Raw genomic sequence first — 13,915 nt, forward strand, 5'->3', positions numbered from 1 at the left:
TCTGTGGTTAATGGATTTTTGAAAAAACTGTCAAGTCCACTCCACAGGGACAGAAGAGTCTCTTCAAAAAATGTTGCTGAGAGAATCAAATAGCCACTCCAAAAGAATAAAAGAGGATCCTGTAGCAATTTGGTATTATTCATGAATTCCAGAAATATTATTGGATTATGTTTGTAAACTGTTTTGTCAGAAGTTTCTCTTTTATTTGATTAAATTATGATTAGGGCTTTGATTGGAGCATGTCAGTAGGATGTTGAGTCCCTGCCCCTCAGGTGGGGACTCACAAGAAAATGACAAGGACAAGGAATTAGTTGGAATTTTAATGTTGAAGTCCCAGGAAGTAAATACACTTAGCAGCAGATTTGTGAGGAAAAAGAGAAGACTCCATTGGACACGGCAGAAGCCCAGGGAAGAGAGAAAGCCTGATAATCTACAGATAACCTTGTGGAGAGAACAGAGCTGCTCAGCCTGTAGAGGAACGAGCCATTGGAGAAGGACGAGACTTCTCCCAGGCTACAGCTGATATTGGAAGTAGCTGGGACCATGGAGCCTGAAAAGGAAGAGAAAGCCTGAACCCTTGCAGACATCGGCAGCCATCTTGCTCCAACACAGTAACAGATTCTGGTGAAGGAAGTAACTTACGCTTTATGAATGTAAGCTTCTACCTCAAATAAATACCTTGTATAAAAGCCAACAGAGTTCTGATATTTTGCATCAGCACACCTTTGGCTGAATAATACAGACCCCTGTCTTACACCATGTACAAAATTAACTCAAAATGGATCAAAGATCTAAATATAGAAGCCAGGACCATTTCTAGAAGAAAATGTATGGAAGAATCTTCAAGAGCTTGTGGTAGGCAATGGGTTATGAAACTTTACAACCAAAGCACAAACAACAAAAGAAAAAATAGATAAACAGATCCTCCTCAAAATTAAAAACTTTTGTGCTTCAAAGAACTTTGTCAAGAAAGTGAAAAGGCAGCCTAGTGAATGGGAGAAAATGTTTGGAAGCCACCTATCTGATAAGGGTTTAATATCCACAATACATAAAGAAATTCTACAACTCGACATTACAAAGACAAAAAGCACAATTAAAAAATGGGCAAAAGACTTGAAGAGAAGAAATACAAATGGCTAAAAAGCACATGAAAAGATGCTCAACACTGGTTGTAGCAGTTTGATATGATTATGAATTCCAAAAATAGATATTGGAAAAACCAACCAATTTTTGGTATTTTGCATCAGCACCCCTTTGGCTGACTAATACACTATTAGGGAAATGCAAATCAAAACCACAATAAGTTATTTCACACCTGTTAGAATGGCCACTAAGAGTTAAACTCATTTATAATTTTCCCATACCTGGTTCTTCTGCACCTTTTATTTGAAACTATATGTAACATGATTCCCATTTAATATATTTCCCAGAGACTGAAATCTTCGGTCTCTTTATATGCTGGTTGAGCCCTGAATCTCAGCAGAGTTGCAGCCAACACCTACTCTCCAGTTCATCAGACTTACCCAAAAAAAACTAACAAAAGTCTCATAAAGGACAAAAACTGTCCCCCAAAACAGAGGGTATCTAAAAACTGTAAGCAAGACAGTTCCATCCATCTTTCCCACGGGATCTAAGCCTCCTCTCAATTACAAACAGAGTGGGCATCATCATCCCCAAATCCTCAAGACTGAGGCATGAACAAACATAAGGGGGGAATGCAACTATGGATTAAAGTAGACATTAGTATTTTAGTAATGGAAGAACTTGTAACATTTATATAAAGACAGTGGTCACCAGAGTTTCTGAGAGGAGGGAGAGGGATACATAGGTGTAGTACTAGGCATTTTGGGGACATTCGAATTGTTCTGCATGACATTGCATTTTGAATACAAGCCATTATACATTTTGTCAAAACCTATAATATTTTGAAATACAAAGTGTAACATATAATGTAAACTATAGACTATGGTTAGTATCAGTATGTATACATCAATTATAACAATTGTACCATACTAATGAAAGACGTTAATGTGAGAAATTGTGGGATGGGAGGGGTGGAGTATATGGAAATCATCTATATTTTTTATGTAACATTTATGTATCCTAAAGCTACTTTAAAAATAAAGAAAAAAGTGTCAACAGTAAAATAAAATTCAGAAAACTATAAATGTTGGGGAAAATGTGGAGAAATAGGAATACTCATTCAAAGCTGGTGGGAATGTAAAATGGTTCAGCCACTGTAGAAGAGTTTGGGAGATCCTCAGTAAACTAAGTATAAAATTGCCATATGATCCAGCAACCCCATTATTGGTTATATACCCAAAAGAACTGAAAGTAGGGATGAGAAATATTTGCACACTGATGTTCACTGTGGCATTATTCAGAATGGTCCAAAGATGGAAACAACCCAAGTGTCCATCAACCAATGGTATATACCACATTTTTTTGAAAAAGAAAATGTGGTATATACTTACAATGGAATCTTATTCAGTGGTAAGAAAGATTGAAATACAGATGCATGTGACAACATGGATGAAACCTATTGACATGTTCAGTGAAATTAACCTGACACAAAAGACAAATACTGCATGATGTCACTGATATGAACTAAGAAGCCAACTCATATTGTAAAATCTAGAATATAGGTTATCAAGATATAGTGTGAGGGTAGAGAATGGGAAACTGATACTTAATTTCTACAGAATTTTTAATAAGGTTGATTGTAAAGATTTGGAAATGGATAGAGTGGATGGTAGCACAGTATTTTGAATGCCATTAACAATACTGAATTATGGGTGTGATTGTGGTTGAAATGGGAATTTTAGGGTAGTGTACATCACTAGGAGGAACACTGGAGAAGTAAACATGGAACTGTATGACATAGTGAACCTTATTGTTATGATAACTGTGGTTTATAGTGCAAATGTAAGAATGTTCTTACATGAACTAGAAAAATGTATGTCACTATTACAAGGTGTTAAAAATAGGAAGGCACATGGGAAAAATACACCTAATACAAACTATGGACTACAGTTACATGTAATACTTTAATATTCTTTCATCAGTTGTAACACAGTTACCACACCAGGGCTAAGTGTTAATAGTAGGGGCTAAAAGGAATATGAGGTCGTTCTTTTTAAAGCAGCAAAAATGCTCTAATATTGATTGTGATGATGAATATACAATTCTGTGAGTAAACCAAGACTTTGAATGTACATTTTGTATTGAACGTATGGTATGTTACTATATCTCAAGAAATTTGCTTAAAAATATCTACATGCCAAAACATATCATTTAAAAGGTAAAGAAATGAGAAAAAGTTTGCATTCTTCAAGTTTAATGCCATAGTCACCATGTTGACTATGAAAAAGTGAGGAAAATATCTGTAACATGTATAACAGTTGAAGGTAAATGTCTTCAATATATTAAGAACATTTACTAATCCAGAATATAAATATAAACACCCCAAACATAAAAATAAAGGACAAAAGTAAACAGGCTACTCACAAAAGAGGAAGTAAACTGACTAATAAATGGATAAAAAATGTCAACTTTCCAGTTAAAGAAAAGTAAATTAAAACAAGATAATGTTTCCAACTTATTTGATTAATAAATTATAAAATAGTAATAATTATTATAACTTTTAACCAGAAATTCTACTTTCAGTAATTTATCCTAAGGAAATTAGCATTAATGCAGGGAATTTTTCATCCAAAGGGTATGGATTTCAACACTGTTCCTATGTTAAAGGAAAAAAAAACTTGTAAACAACTTCAACAGTCAATGACAGGACATTGTTGGCCATTGGTTAATTAGGGTTTGGTCATTCCAAGAAATAAAATGTAGCCATTAAATTAGTGATCAGATTTACCTCTACTGGATTGCAAAGATGGTCATCAGCATTGCTAAATGGGAAAAGCAGATTGTGTAAAAGTATGTACAATGTTCCATCTTTGGGGAAAGGTGCATATATGATTTCTAGCTCTCCTGAATGAAAATATATAGAATACTCTTGAAGAAAATCCACCAAAATGCTATCCTAGCTCTCCTTGGACAGGTCAACCACACTTTCATTTTCTTTTCCTTATCTCAATGTTGTATTTTTCTACCTTGAATGTGAATGTGTTTTATGAGTGTGTATCTAAAATAAGCAAATAATTAAAAGGAAAAAAAAGGTCCCATATCAGTGTGTAAAGAAGGTTGATTTAAGGTTAAATGCCTAAAGGCAATAAGACAGGTTTGGATTGAACTGGCTGCCATGCTTCTGGAGAGAGCTTCTTCCATTTTCCTTCCCCCCACACCCCATGCTCAGCCCCTCACAACTGCTCACAATATCCCTGCCCCATCACAAGCCACAACTCAGGCTCCTCCCCCTTGCAGGGGACCTACTTTCCTGCCAACACCAGTGAGCTCTTTCTAGGCATTTTACTGATTGAAAACAACCAGATGCTATGCTGGTCTCTGAGAGAGACATCAACAGGAATAAGTTATGGCCACTGTCTTGATATCAGAGCTCTTCATTGCAAACAACAGAACCCGTTCTAGCTTGTTTGAGCAGGAATGGGGTTTATTGAAGGATATTAGTCAGTTGTCATGGTTTGTGTCCCCAAAAAAGGTATGTTGAAGTTCTAAAGCCCAGCATTTAAAAATGTAAACTTATTTGGAAAGAAGGTTGTTGCAGATGGAATTAGTTGAGATGAGGTCATTCTGGAATAGGTTGGGCTCTTACTCCAATATGGCTAGTGTCTTTATAAGAAGGGAAGAGACAGACAAGAGAGGAGAAGGCCATGTGGTGATGGAAGCAGAGACTGAAGTGCTGCATCTGCATGCTGAGCCATGCCAAGATGATTAGCAAATCACCAGAAGCTAGAAAGAGGCAAAGATGAATCAGAGGGAGCACAGCCCTGCTGACACCTTGATGTCAGATTTCTGGAGTCCAGATCTGTGAGAGAACAATAATCTGTAGTTTAAAGCCACCAAGTTTGTCGTGATTTGCTACAACAACTCTAGGAAAATAAGACAGCAACTCACAGGCTTTGTGAAATATCAGACAAACAAATCTGGTTGCCCCAAGACCAGATATATCTCCCAAACCAGTGTTGGATGGTTCCAGGCAGTGCTCCTCTGCCAACCATCTAACTCACTGTCCCTCATGTCCCTGGTACTGCACACTGGACTCCTGAAACCCTTACCCTGACAGTCAGAGCTCTCCACTATCATCCTTCCCAGAATATCATGCAGGGTGCCTGTCCATATGTATACTCTTGAAAAGGGGGTCTTGTGTGAAGTGTATGGGTGGGGTGCCCAGGTCACATGTCTATGCTTAGGTGCAAAGGATGCTGGGAAAGTGGGTTTCTCACAGTGTAGGAAATTTTTCAAACTTAGGGTTTCAAAAGAAACCATGGGGCCACCAAGCATGACAAATGTGCTTCTGACTTCCAGAAGCTCAGAGTCTGTGGGGCAGTCTGGACGTATCCAAGAAGGCAGAGGTGTGCAGAGTATGTGGCACCCCAGGTGAGTGGGAGGCAGCCAGCTCTCAGGGGAACAAGAGCGCTAATGCACACTGTGTGTGGGGTGACAAACGGATAGGTGTGGGGAATGGAGGGGGATGGTACCGGGAAAGTTCCCTGTGGTGACTTAGGAAGAGTTTGAGCTTGAATCTGAGGGCATAGTGGAGACTGTGGGAGGGATTTCAGTTAATTTAGTGAGTGGTGAGGAGGAACATTTGGGACAAAATTGCACATACCACGAAAACACCAGGAGGTTCTGTTAGTTGATTCTCTCCAAGGCCATCCTGATAGGCATAAAGTGGTTCAGAAGGAACTTGGGGAAGGGGATCTTCATGGAACAAAGAATAGGAAGATCTGCCTGATGCAGTAGGGAGTAGAGAGGGTCAAGCGGTGTAGACACATGGCTTGTCATGGGAAAGCTGGGGTGCTCTGGTGCTCCCCCATGGTCTCTTGCCCTAGAACCTAACAGCACTGCCCTCTGGGCCACTGCCCCAGGCCTGGTGGGCTGACTGGGTGGATCCATTAGGCTAGTTTTATTCCTATACAAATCCCAGCTTCTCCAGCTGACTGTGTAGCTAGTATTCAAGCCCTTCTTCCTTTGTGCACAAAATAAATATATAACCTTAACATCACAGGCTTTTGGACTGTTGTGAGACTCAAATAAGATAACATTAATAAGCCTAGCATTTGACGTGGCTTTGAGCAAAAGCTCAGGATATGGGCGTTGTTGTTTCCCCTATTCTCACAGTCCAAGTGCAGGTGCATATCAGGGACAAGGACAAAGGCAAACACTTAATTGGGGTGGAGACCTAACTTATGGATAACTCATAAATCATAGGAGACAACCCTTTGTAAACACTCTGTGTGTTCCTGGAAAATTCTCCTTCCTAATAATGCTAAATGTGTGGCTGCCGTCTTCTATATATACTTTCATCGTGGCTTTTCTGGATGCATAAAGGCCTTAAGGAGTCCTGCTTGCTCACAATGGTAGGTAACTGTTTTTATACAGAAATGCCAAAAAAGAAAAGAGAAGCATTGATACGTATTACTTATTTTAGTATGCTGTGATTTGTGTTTCTCTTGAATATTATTCAATGGTAAAAATGACCTAGTTATTTATTTTGTGTAGTGTATATGATTTTTAATTCCATGTGTAGAGTATATGGAGAGTTTGGGAACTTGGAAAAAACCTTGGTAAATTTAGCACCATTTCTATCTTCCGAGATTAATATTTCTTTTCAGTAGTTCTGAAATTCAGTCGGGTTTCATGTTTCTATAATTTTGGGGCCCTAAAAGAATGATCTCTTCCTGGTGCCTGCTCATGTCAGGGGCTCCTATTGATTGACTGCAGGAATGGATGACAAGAAAGGAGGGAGGGAAGGTGGAAGAATAAAATATGGAAAAAGGGAGGGACTTAGAGTCTCTCTATTCAAGTGAGGTTTTCAGTCCAGGGCCTGGGCATCACATGGACAGGAACTTGCTGCAAAAGCAGAATCTTAAATCCCATCCCAGATCTGCAGAACAGGAGTCTGCATTTTAACAAGATCTCCTCATGCTTCATGTGCATATCAAGAGGCACTGCTTTTGACCAGTGTTCTTGTGGTTCTCACCTGGGAAAGTTGGAAAAAATACAAAGGCTCAATGTCCTTTTGAAGGAGCCTGAGATTCTGTGATCCATGTTAGTTCTCCAGGCGTTCTGACACCCACAAAAGTGGGAGAACCCCTCTTTTTAGAGGTGAGGAAACTGCCAAGTGGGTAATCTCTGCCTATATTAAGGCATGTCAAAAACAGATAATATATTTAAGTAGTTCCCTCATCACCATTTTGGATTCTCAGCCTTTCAAGTTCCTGCCTCTCTCTGCTCCAGATCAGCTGGGGTTTGAGAGATTTGACCTACTCATATTTATGTCTTTTCTTTTTCCTTTGTGCTTAGAATAAGCTAAACATTCCCCTATATTTTTTTTGATTATTTTAGGATCTTATTGTAAAGATTTAACACTTGAATCCTTTTAGATTTTATTTCATTGTGAGGACTACAGTAGGAAATTAATTTTACTTCCTCCCCAAATAATCCACCACTTTTTCTAATTTCATTTGTTGAATAACCAATCATTACAGATTTTAAAGAAGAAAATTATCTCGTAACAAAGTTGTTTAAATATTTATAAATACAGGTTCTGGGTTTCTATTTTATTCCACATTTTTTTTGTATTTACAGTATTATATGAGTAGCACACTATTTCAAAGCGCTTCACTTTGTAATAAATTTCTTAGGGAACTTCCTATAAAGAAAGCACCTACCTCCCTACAGTTTTTCTTTTTAAAAGGTACCTGAGATTCTGTTGTTTATTTATTTAATGAATTCATTTCAAAAACATGATAAGAGCCACTTGATACTTTTCATTGCCCTACATATCCAACTTCAGCCTAGTTTAATTGGTCTTATGTAGCCCTTCAGGATTCCTCATCATCTGGAAATGAAGTTACTAGCCTCCTATTCTGTAGTTACCACCTGGACCTAACCTATCTCTCCACTCACATATCCCACTAGTCCAGTTGTCCCCCACACTTCTCTAGCTGAGTTTTCTTTATCATGACAACTTTGTTGATGTTTCATTAGTTCTCTACTTTCTTCCATTTTTCTCCTTTAAATTCCACATATTCTGAAAAGCAGATAAAAATCACCTTATCCACAAGAGATACCTGAACTTCCACTGTAATAAAAAGCTCCATATATCAGGATTTGTTCTCTGACTTTTGGCTCAAAATTAGTCTTTCTATAGCATTTTTTATAGGTTGGGTAGAACTGTTCTGCTTGCGAGGTTATTCGAGGTAGATGCTCCACCTTTGTAACTACCTTCCAGAGCCCAGTCAGGTTCCTCATACACGGAACCCAGTTAACGTTTACTAGAAGAATTGATTCCTTCTCCATTCCCTACCCTTCTTTAAATTGCAGAATTCTCTCCTGGGCATCCTTGTGGTCTTTGCCACTTTCGTGACTCTGTGCGATGCTGCTTGCTTTGTTATCCCCAATGAGTACACTCCAGGTGATCCATCCCATGGTAAGTCCTGATTTTTCAACATTAACTATGTTATTGTAACTTGGTAGATATGACCCTGTTGGCAGGAGAAAGCCATGAGAAGGATGGTTAGGACAGATGTAGAAAGGGAGTAACATAAGGGTCTTCAATCTGCCATTTATATAAAACAGTGGTTCTCAATCCTGGCTGTATGAGCATCACCTGGACAGTTTTTGAAACTTGCCAGTGCTCAGGCTCCATCCAAGACCAGGGAAGTCAGAGCCTATGGGGTAGGATCTGCATATTTAGAAGCTCCCCACAGCAGCACTTCTCAGACTTTAAAGTGCACACGGATCTCCCAGGGATCTTGCCAAATGCAGGTTCTGATTCAGTGGGTCTGGGAGGGTGGTAGGGGCCTGCAGGTCTAACCCAGTCCCAGGTGATGCTGAGGTGACTGGTCCTTCCACCACACTTTTGACTATCAAGGACCTAAAGCAGCTGTTCTCACCCCTACTTAAACATTCGAATCACTTGGGGGACCTTTCTAAAAACAGGTAGTTCTGGTACCAAAGCCCCCTGCCTTTACCACCCAAATTCTGAACTCATTTTTCTGGGGCGGACTCAGGTTTAGTGTTTTTTTTAAATACTCAAGAAGTTTCACATGTGCAAGCAGGTTAGCAAACATTGATCCAAAACAAAGGGTAAAAAGCTATGTCCCCCAATGTCCTGTAGGCTCATAATAGCTATCAGATTAAAAAGGAAGGCCATATTTTTTAAACTAACATATCTATTCTTCAGTTTGCTGCAAGAAAAATTACCAGCTGCAGGAATATGGCCTGGAATATGGCCATAAGTGAACACTGAAGCACCCTATGAAGGTGTCTTTAAATCAAGTAGATTCTCCCCCTGTAGGAGGGATACCTTATGGGAGGAGTTGACCTCCATTTCTTTACAACTTTGTTCTTGTTACGTGATTTGGGGACTCTATTGAAGATGGTGCATGTTTTCTTCAGAATGCAAGGATCCCAATGGAGTCCGACACCAGCTGAACTCTGAGTGGAACACTGAGGAATGCCAGCAGTGTTCTTGCACAGAATTTGGAATTTCCTGTTGCAGCACGTAAGTCCCAAGTCAGCAGTGGTTAAAGAGGGGACCCAGCTGCTGCTGAGCTGAGCTGAGCTGAGCATCTCTCTGGTAACAGCTCTTCCCTCTTTCAAAATCCCATGCTTCAGGGGATTTCATGTTCAGTCCTACTTCTTTAGTTCCTCTTAAAACTTGACAAATTATTTTATTACTAGCTCTATCCAGATGGGCTTCTGAATACAGGAGAGGGCATCCAGTGCCTGAAGCTCTTCTAGTGGTTTGTCAGCTCTTTACTTCAGCCTTGGCCTGTGGCTATTTGCAGGAACAGTGGCTCTGAGAAAAAGTAGAGGGAAGGGACTAGAGGTTTGAAGAATTCTCCATGGTTTGACTTCTGCTGTGAACCCCATGCTGTTCCATTGCTCAGGTTTGACTCAAGGCAGCCCAGAGGCCAACAGATATTTTGCATAGTCTAGAGGATACCTGCAGTTGATCCTAGTTTACTTTTTCTTTAGCAGCTTGCCTGTAGGATCCCCTCCAGACCAACCACCTCAGTTCTCTGGAACCAATCTGATGTCTTCACTTCAGCCATGACTTGCAGCTTTTTGCTTTGATGACAGACATTGGTGCAAAGTAGTGATTCCCAAATGTACCCTATCATGGACTTATCTGGAGACCTGAGGAAACAGAGTCCTCGTGACCATATTGCCCACATCTGAAGGCACCTCCATAGTACAAGTCTCCATGTCACCAGGATTTGGCATCCCTCTGCCAATGCTGCATAATCCCAGCCATGCCAAAATGACCTTCTCATAGATTTTCCCTGGGCCAAGTGTGGAATAGGGCAGAGCCTGTTCAGAACCAATTCCTTCTGTCCTCTAACTGCCACCCGCCTACCAAGTTTGTTTTTCTCATGATCTTTTTATTTTCATTATTACCATAGCAAGAATATAGATGTTGGCTAAATTTCTCTTGGAGATTTTCTTCAGTCCATTGCACCCTCTGTGGGATACTGGAGGCCCAGGCAGAGGACTCCTGGGCAAGTCTGGAAACCTCCCAGGAGGGCGAGGCAAAGGGCAAAGGTTGTCCAACCACTAGCGCAGCTTTTCTGAATAACATATTGATGTTTGTGGTTTGCCCAATAATTCTCTCTGAACTGTTTTACTTACAGAGCTAGGTCTGGTTTGAGCAAAATATGCATCCAGCCATAGCAACTTTTGCCTGTACACAGATGGCAGAATTACACAATTTCATTTTCTACCAATAACTTGGGAAAGAATTATTCTCTCTTCAACAGCAACCATTTTTAATCATAAAACAATTTTAAACTATAATTTCTCAAATTCTCAATGTAACATATTACTTGTAGAACAATTGGAAAGTATTTTTTAAAAAAGGAAAACACTTAAAATCTTATTACCCAAAAGTAATGACTGTTAGCATTTTGTCTTAATTCCTTCTGCTCTCTTTTCTAGCCCTTTGTTTTTTTTTTCCATTTTTCTGTTTCATAGTACATAACAAAAATTGATACTGCAATTTTGTGATCTGATTTTTTTTCATCGACTATTCTAGCATTAGCACTGTCCCATCTTACCAAAACTGGTCAAAATAGTTATATCGACTTAATTTGACAGGAAATTGATTGCTGAAGATGTGATTAGAGTGTTTCACACTCACAGAACAGAGCTCCCTCAGGATTGCTCATCTGGCTGACCCTCCTGTTCACTGCAGACCACACCACCTCGCAGGGAATAGAGCTTCTTCCCATCCTCTCTCACTGCACAAGCAAGGGTTGAAAATTCAAATGTCCCAGGAATCAGGCAATTGATATAGAAAAATGACACTGGCTGAGGAAGGCTCTTTTGCAGTTTTCTCAAAGATGAGGTGTTCTGACTGAATCTCATGTTTTCCATCTTTTGACAGAGGCACAATGCTGATAATATTTCTGTACTATAAAAGTGTTACAGTCCAAGTGGCAGGAGATTGGCAGGGGATACCTGGGACCAGCTGAAAAAAGGGCCTGGTAAAGACATTCCTAAGAGGGGTGAGCAGGGATTAGAAGCAGCACTGGAGGAGAAGGGCAGGAACTGCTCAGCTCCAGCTGGTGGTTGCCACTCCAGAAGTTTTTAGCTTTTGATTTTTCAGAACACCTGGGAAAATGGATTTTTGGGCAAAAATCTCTGCATTTTAAATGGGGGACAGTTTAAAGAGAAGAAGAAAACCCATCGTAGGAGCCATATTAAGCATATCTGTGTGTCTATTTGCACCCAATTTGATCGCTGTACCCTAAACCCTTGCGAAGCCCTTTGGAGAGGGGTCTGGGAGGTGCTGAGCTGTGCACTTCCTCGCCACCTTCCCAGGTCCATGATTGCTAAGTCTGGTCTGTTCACTGCTCTCACCAAGCTGGGCTCTGGGTTGGCATGGGGACCTCATGGAAAGTCTTTCCCCCATAGTCACTTTGATTTCCATGTTACACGTTTGGAAGAGGATTGCAATGTTCATTACACAAAAATAAAATCAAGATCACTTTTTGGAGCTTCTGTATAAACTTTAAATCTTGGGTGTATGGATGGGCTTTAGGGAGGCAATCAAGTCTCAAAGGTATTTGCAAAATTGAATATGGTGGTGAATTTCCCCCTGGGACGTGGTCCTTGCTTTTCATCTCCTTCTCCGTGGGCTCCATCTCCCTGGGCTGGCATGGCCTATTAGCTGAGCTCTTCTGGGAGGCCTCAAGGCCAAGGGTCAGACAGCCATTCCCCTCCTGCACACAGCAATGGTGCTGCTGGCCAGTCCCTGAGCAGGGGACACAGGCAGAGCTAGGCTGGAGCAGGTTCCTCAGCCGCAGAAGACTCAAACCTGGCTTCACACTGCTCGTTGCTCCTTGCCTCTGGGTCTGTGAGAACTCAATGAAGTCCTTCTGGGGTCAAAGATGGAATTCAAGAACCATGCTTGAGATGCTCAATGCGACTTAATGGTACAAACAGATCCAAGGTCCTAGAGGGACACTTCAGAGCTGCCAGCCAAGGAGTGCCCTTAAGCAGGTGCTGGCCAGAATAAGGCCTCCCCAGGCCTGGTGAGGGGTCCCCAGTCAGCTGGAGTGTGGGCAGCTTTCTGCACAGAGCTGGCCCTAGGAGGCTGGGCATTATTTCTCTACTAACAGGTCTTGCTCTTGTCTCAATGACAGCGCTGCTCTACCTGTGGGTTTTGACACAGACAAGTGTGAGACTATCTTCCACAAGGAGACCTGCAGTTATACTGTGGTGGAGAAGAAGAATCCAGAAAAGACCTGTCCTTTCGAAGCAGAGATAATGTAATGTGCCCCTAGTGGTCCCACATTTCCCAGCATGAGGGTCCCCAGGCCTGCCCCATCTTCATTTTCTTATGTCCTTAAAAGTGTATGATTGTGTAGCCCTAACTATCAGTAAAAATTTTTTTTTGAGCAAACACTTGAAACTGTCTGTCCTTTTAATTTATAAAATATATATACATCATCTAATGCATATTGTAGACCATGCAAATATTTAAAGAAGGAGTCAAATATATGAAGAAAAGTTATAATATTTTTCATACACCTCAGCCAATCATCGTGCATCCTCTACTCAGGAAAGGGGAATGGTGTAGGCATAGGGCTCCAGTATCAGTTATGTACCCCTGCATACAGACCACCCCCCAATACTTCTCAGATTTTCCTTCACCTTGCTGGGAAATGTGGGGTGAAGTTGGCACTGAATACTGGGGACGTATTCAAATTGAGTCAGAAAGAGTCCCATTTGAACAACCAGCCACAAATAAGTAAAAAATTTCAATATGGATATTGCCACACTGGGGAGAATATGAGGGAGGGACAGGGTGGTGGGATACAGGTGTGATATGGTGCAAATAAGCATAACCTTTGGAGTCAGAGCAATTTGGGGTAGAATCTGTGCTCTGAAATTCATTACTGGCCTCCTGGGCCAAATGACCTCAAGGAGTTAAGGTCAGGATTTTGTACATTAAGTTAAGTAACATCTACTTTGTGAAGTCATTTGGTGTGAGAGAACCACAGAGTTTCCTTCCTTTTATTTCCCCACTAACCTTTTATTTTAGAGAAGTTTTAGATTACCAAAAAGTTACATAAAAAGTATAGGATATTCTCATGTAACACTCACCTCCAAACATACACACATATTCCCCTTTATTAACATCTTATATTAGTGTGGCACATTTGTTACAGTTGATGAACCAATATTGAATCTTTGCTACTAACCGAGGTCAATATTTACAATATGGTTTACATTTTTTGCTGTACAGTATTATAGATTTTGA

The 13,915-nt window shown here is 40.5% G+C and overlaps 1 protein-coding gene across 1 annotated transcript; it reads left to right on the top strand.

Moving 5' to 3' along the window:
• Positions 1 to 6,389: 6,389 nt before the first annotated feature.
• On the top strand, positions 6,390 to 13,050 carry MSMB (microseminoprotein beta). Its single transcript, XM_004467383.4, has 4 exons — positions 6,390 to 6,497; positions 8,467 to 8,572; positions 9,544 to 9,649; positions 12,795 to 13,050. The coding sequence occupies exons 1-4, from the start codon at positions 6,411 to 6,413 to the stop codon at positions 12,922 to 12,924; spliced, it is 429 nt and encodes a 142-aa protein (XP_004467440.4). The 5' UTR covers positions 6,390 to 6,410; the 3' UTR covers positions 12,925 to 13,050.
• Positions 13,051 to 13,915: the final 865 nt, after the last annotated feature.

Source organism: Dasypus novemcinctus, chromosome 6 (genome assembly GCF_030445035.2).
Source record: "Dasypus novemcinctus isolate mDasNov1 chromosome 6, mDasNov1.1.hap2, whole genome shotgun sequence".
NCBI lineage: Eukaryota > Metazoa > Chordata > Mammalia > Cingulata > Dasypodidae > Dasypus > Dasypus novemcinctus.

Coding starts and splice junctions, on each gene's coding strand:
- MSMB (XM_004467383.4), top strand. CDS start 6,411: ATGTGTGGCTGCCGTCTTCTATATATACTTTCATCGTGGCTTTTCTGG. Junction 8,573..9,543: donor TCCAGGTGATCCATCCCATG/GTAAGTCCTGAT, acceptor TGTTTTCTTCAG/AATGCAAGGATCCCAATGGA. Junction 9,650..12,794: donor GGAATTTCCTGTTGCAGCAC/GTAAGTCCCAAG, acceptor TCTCAATGACAG/CGCTGCTCTACCTGTGGGTT.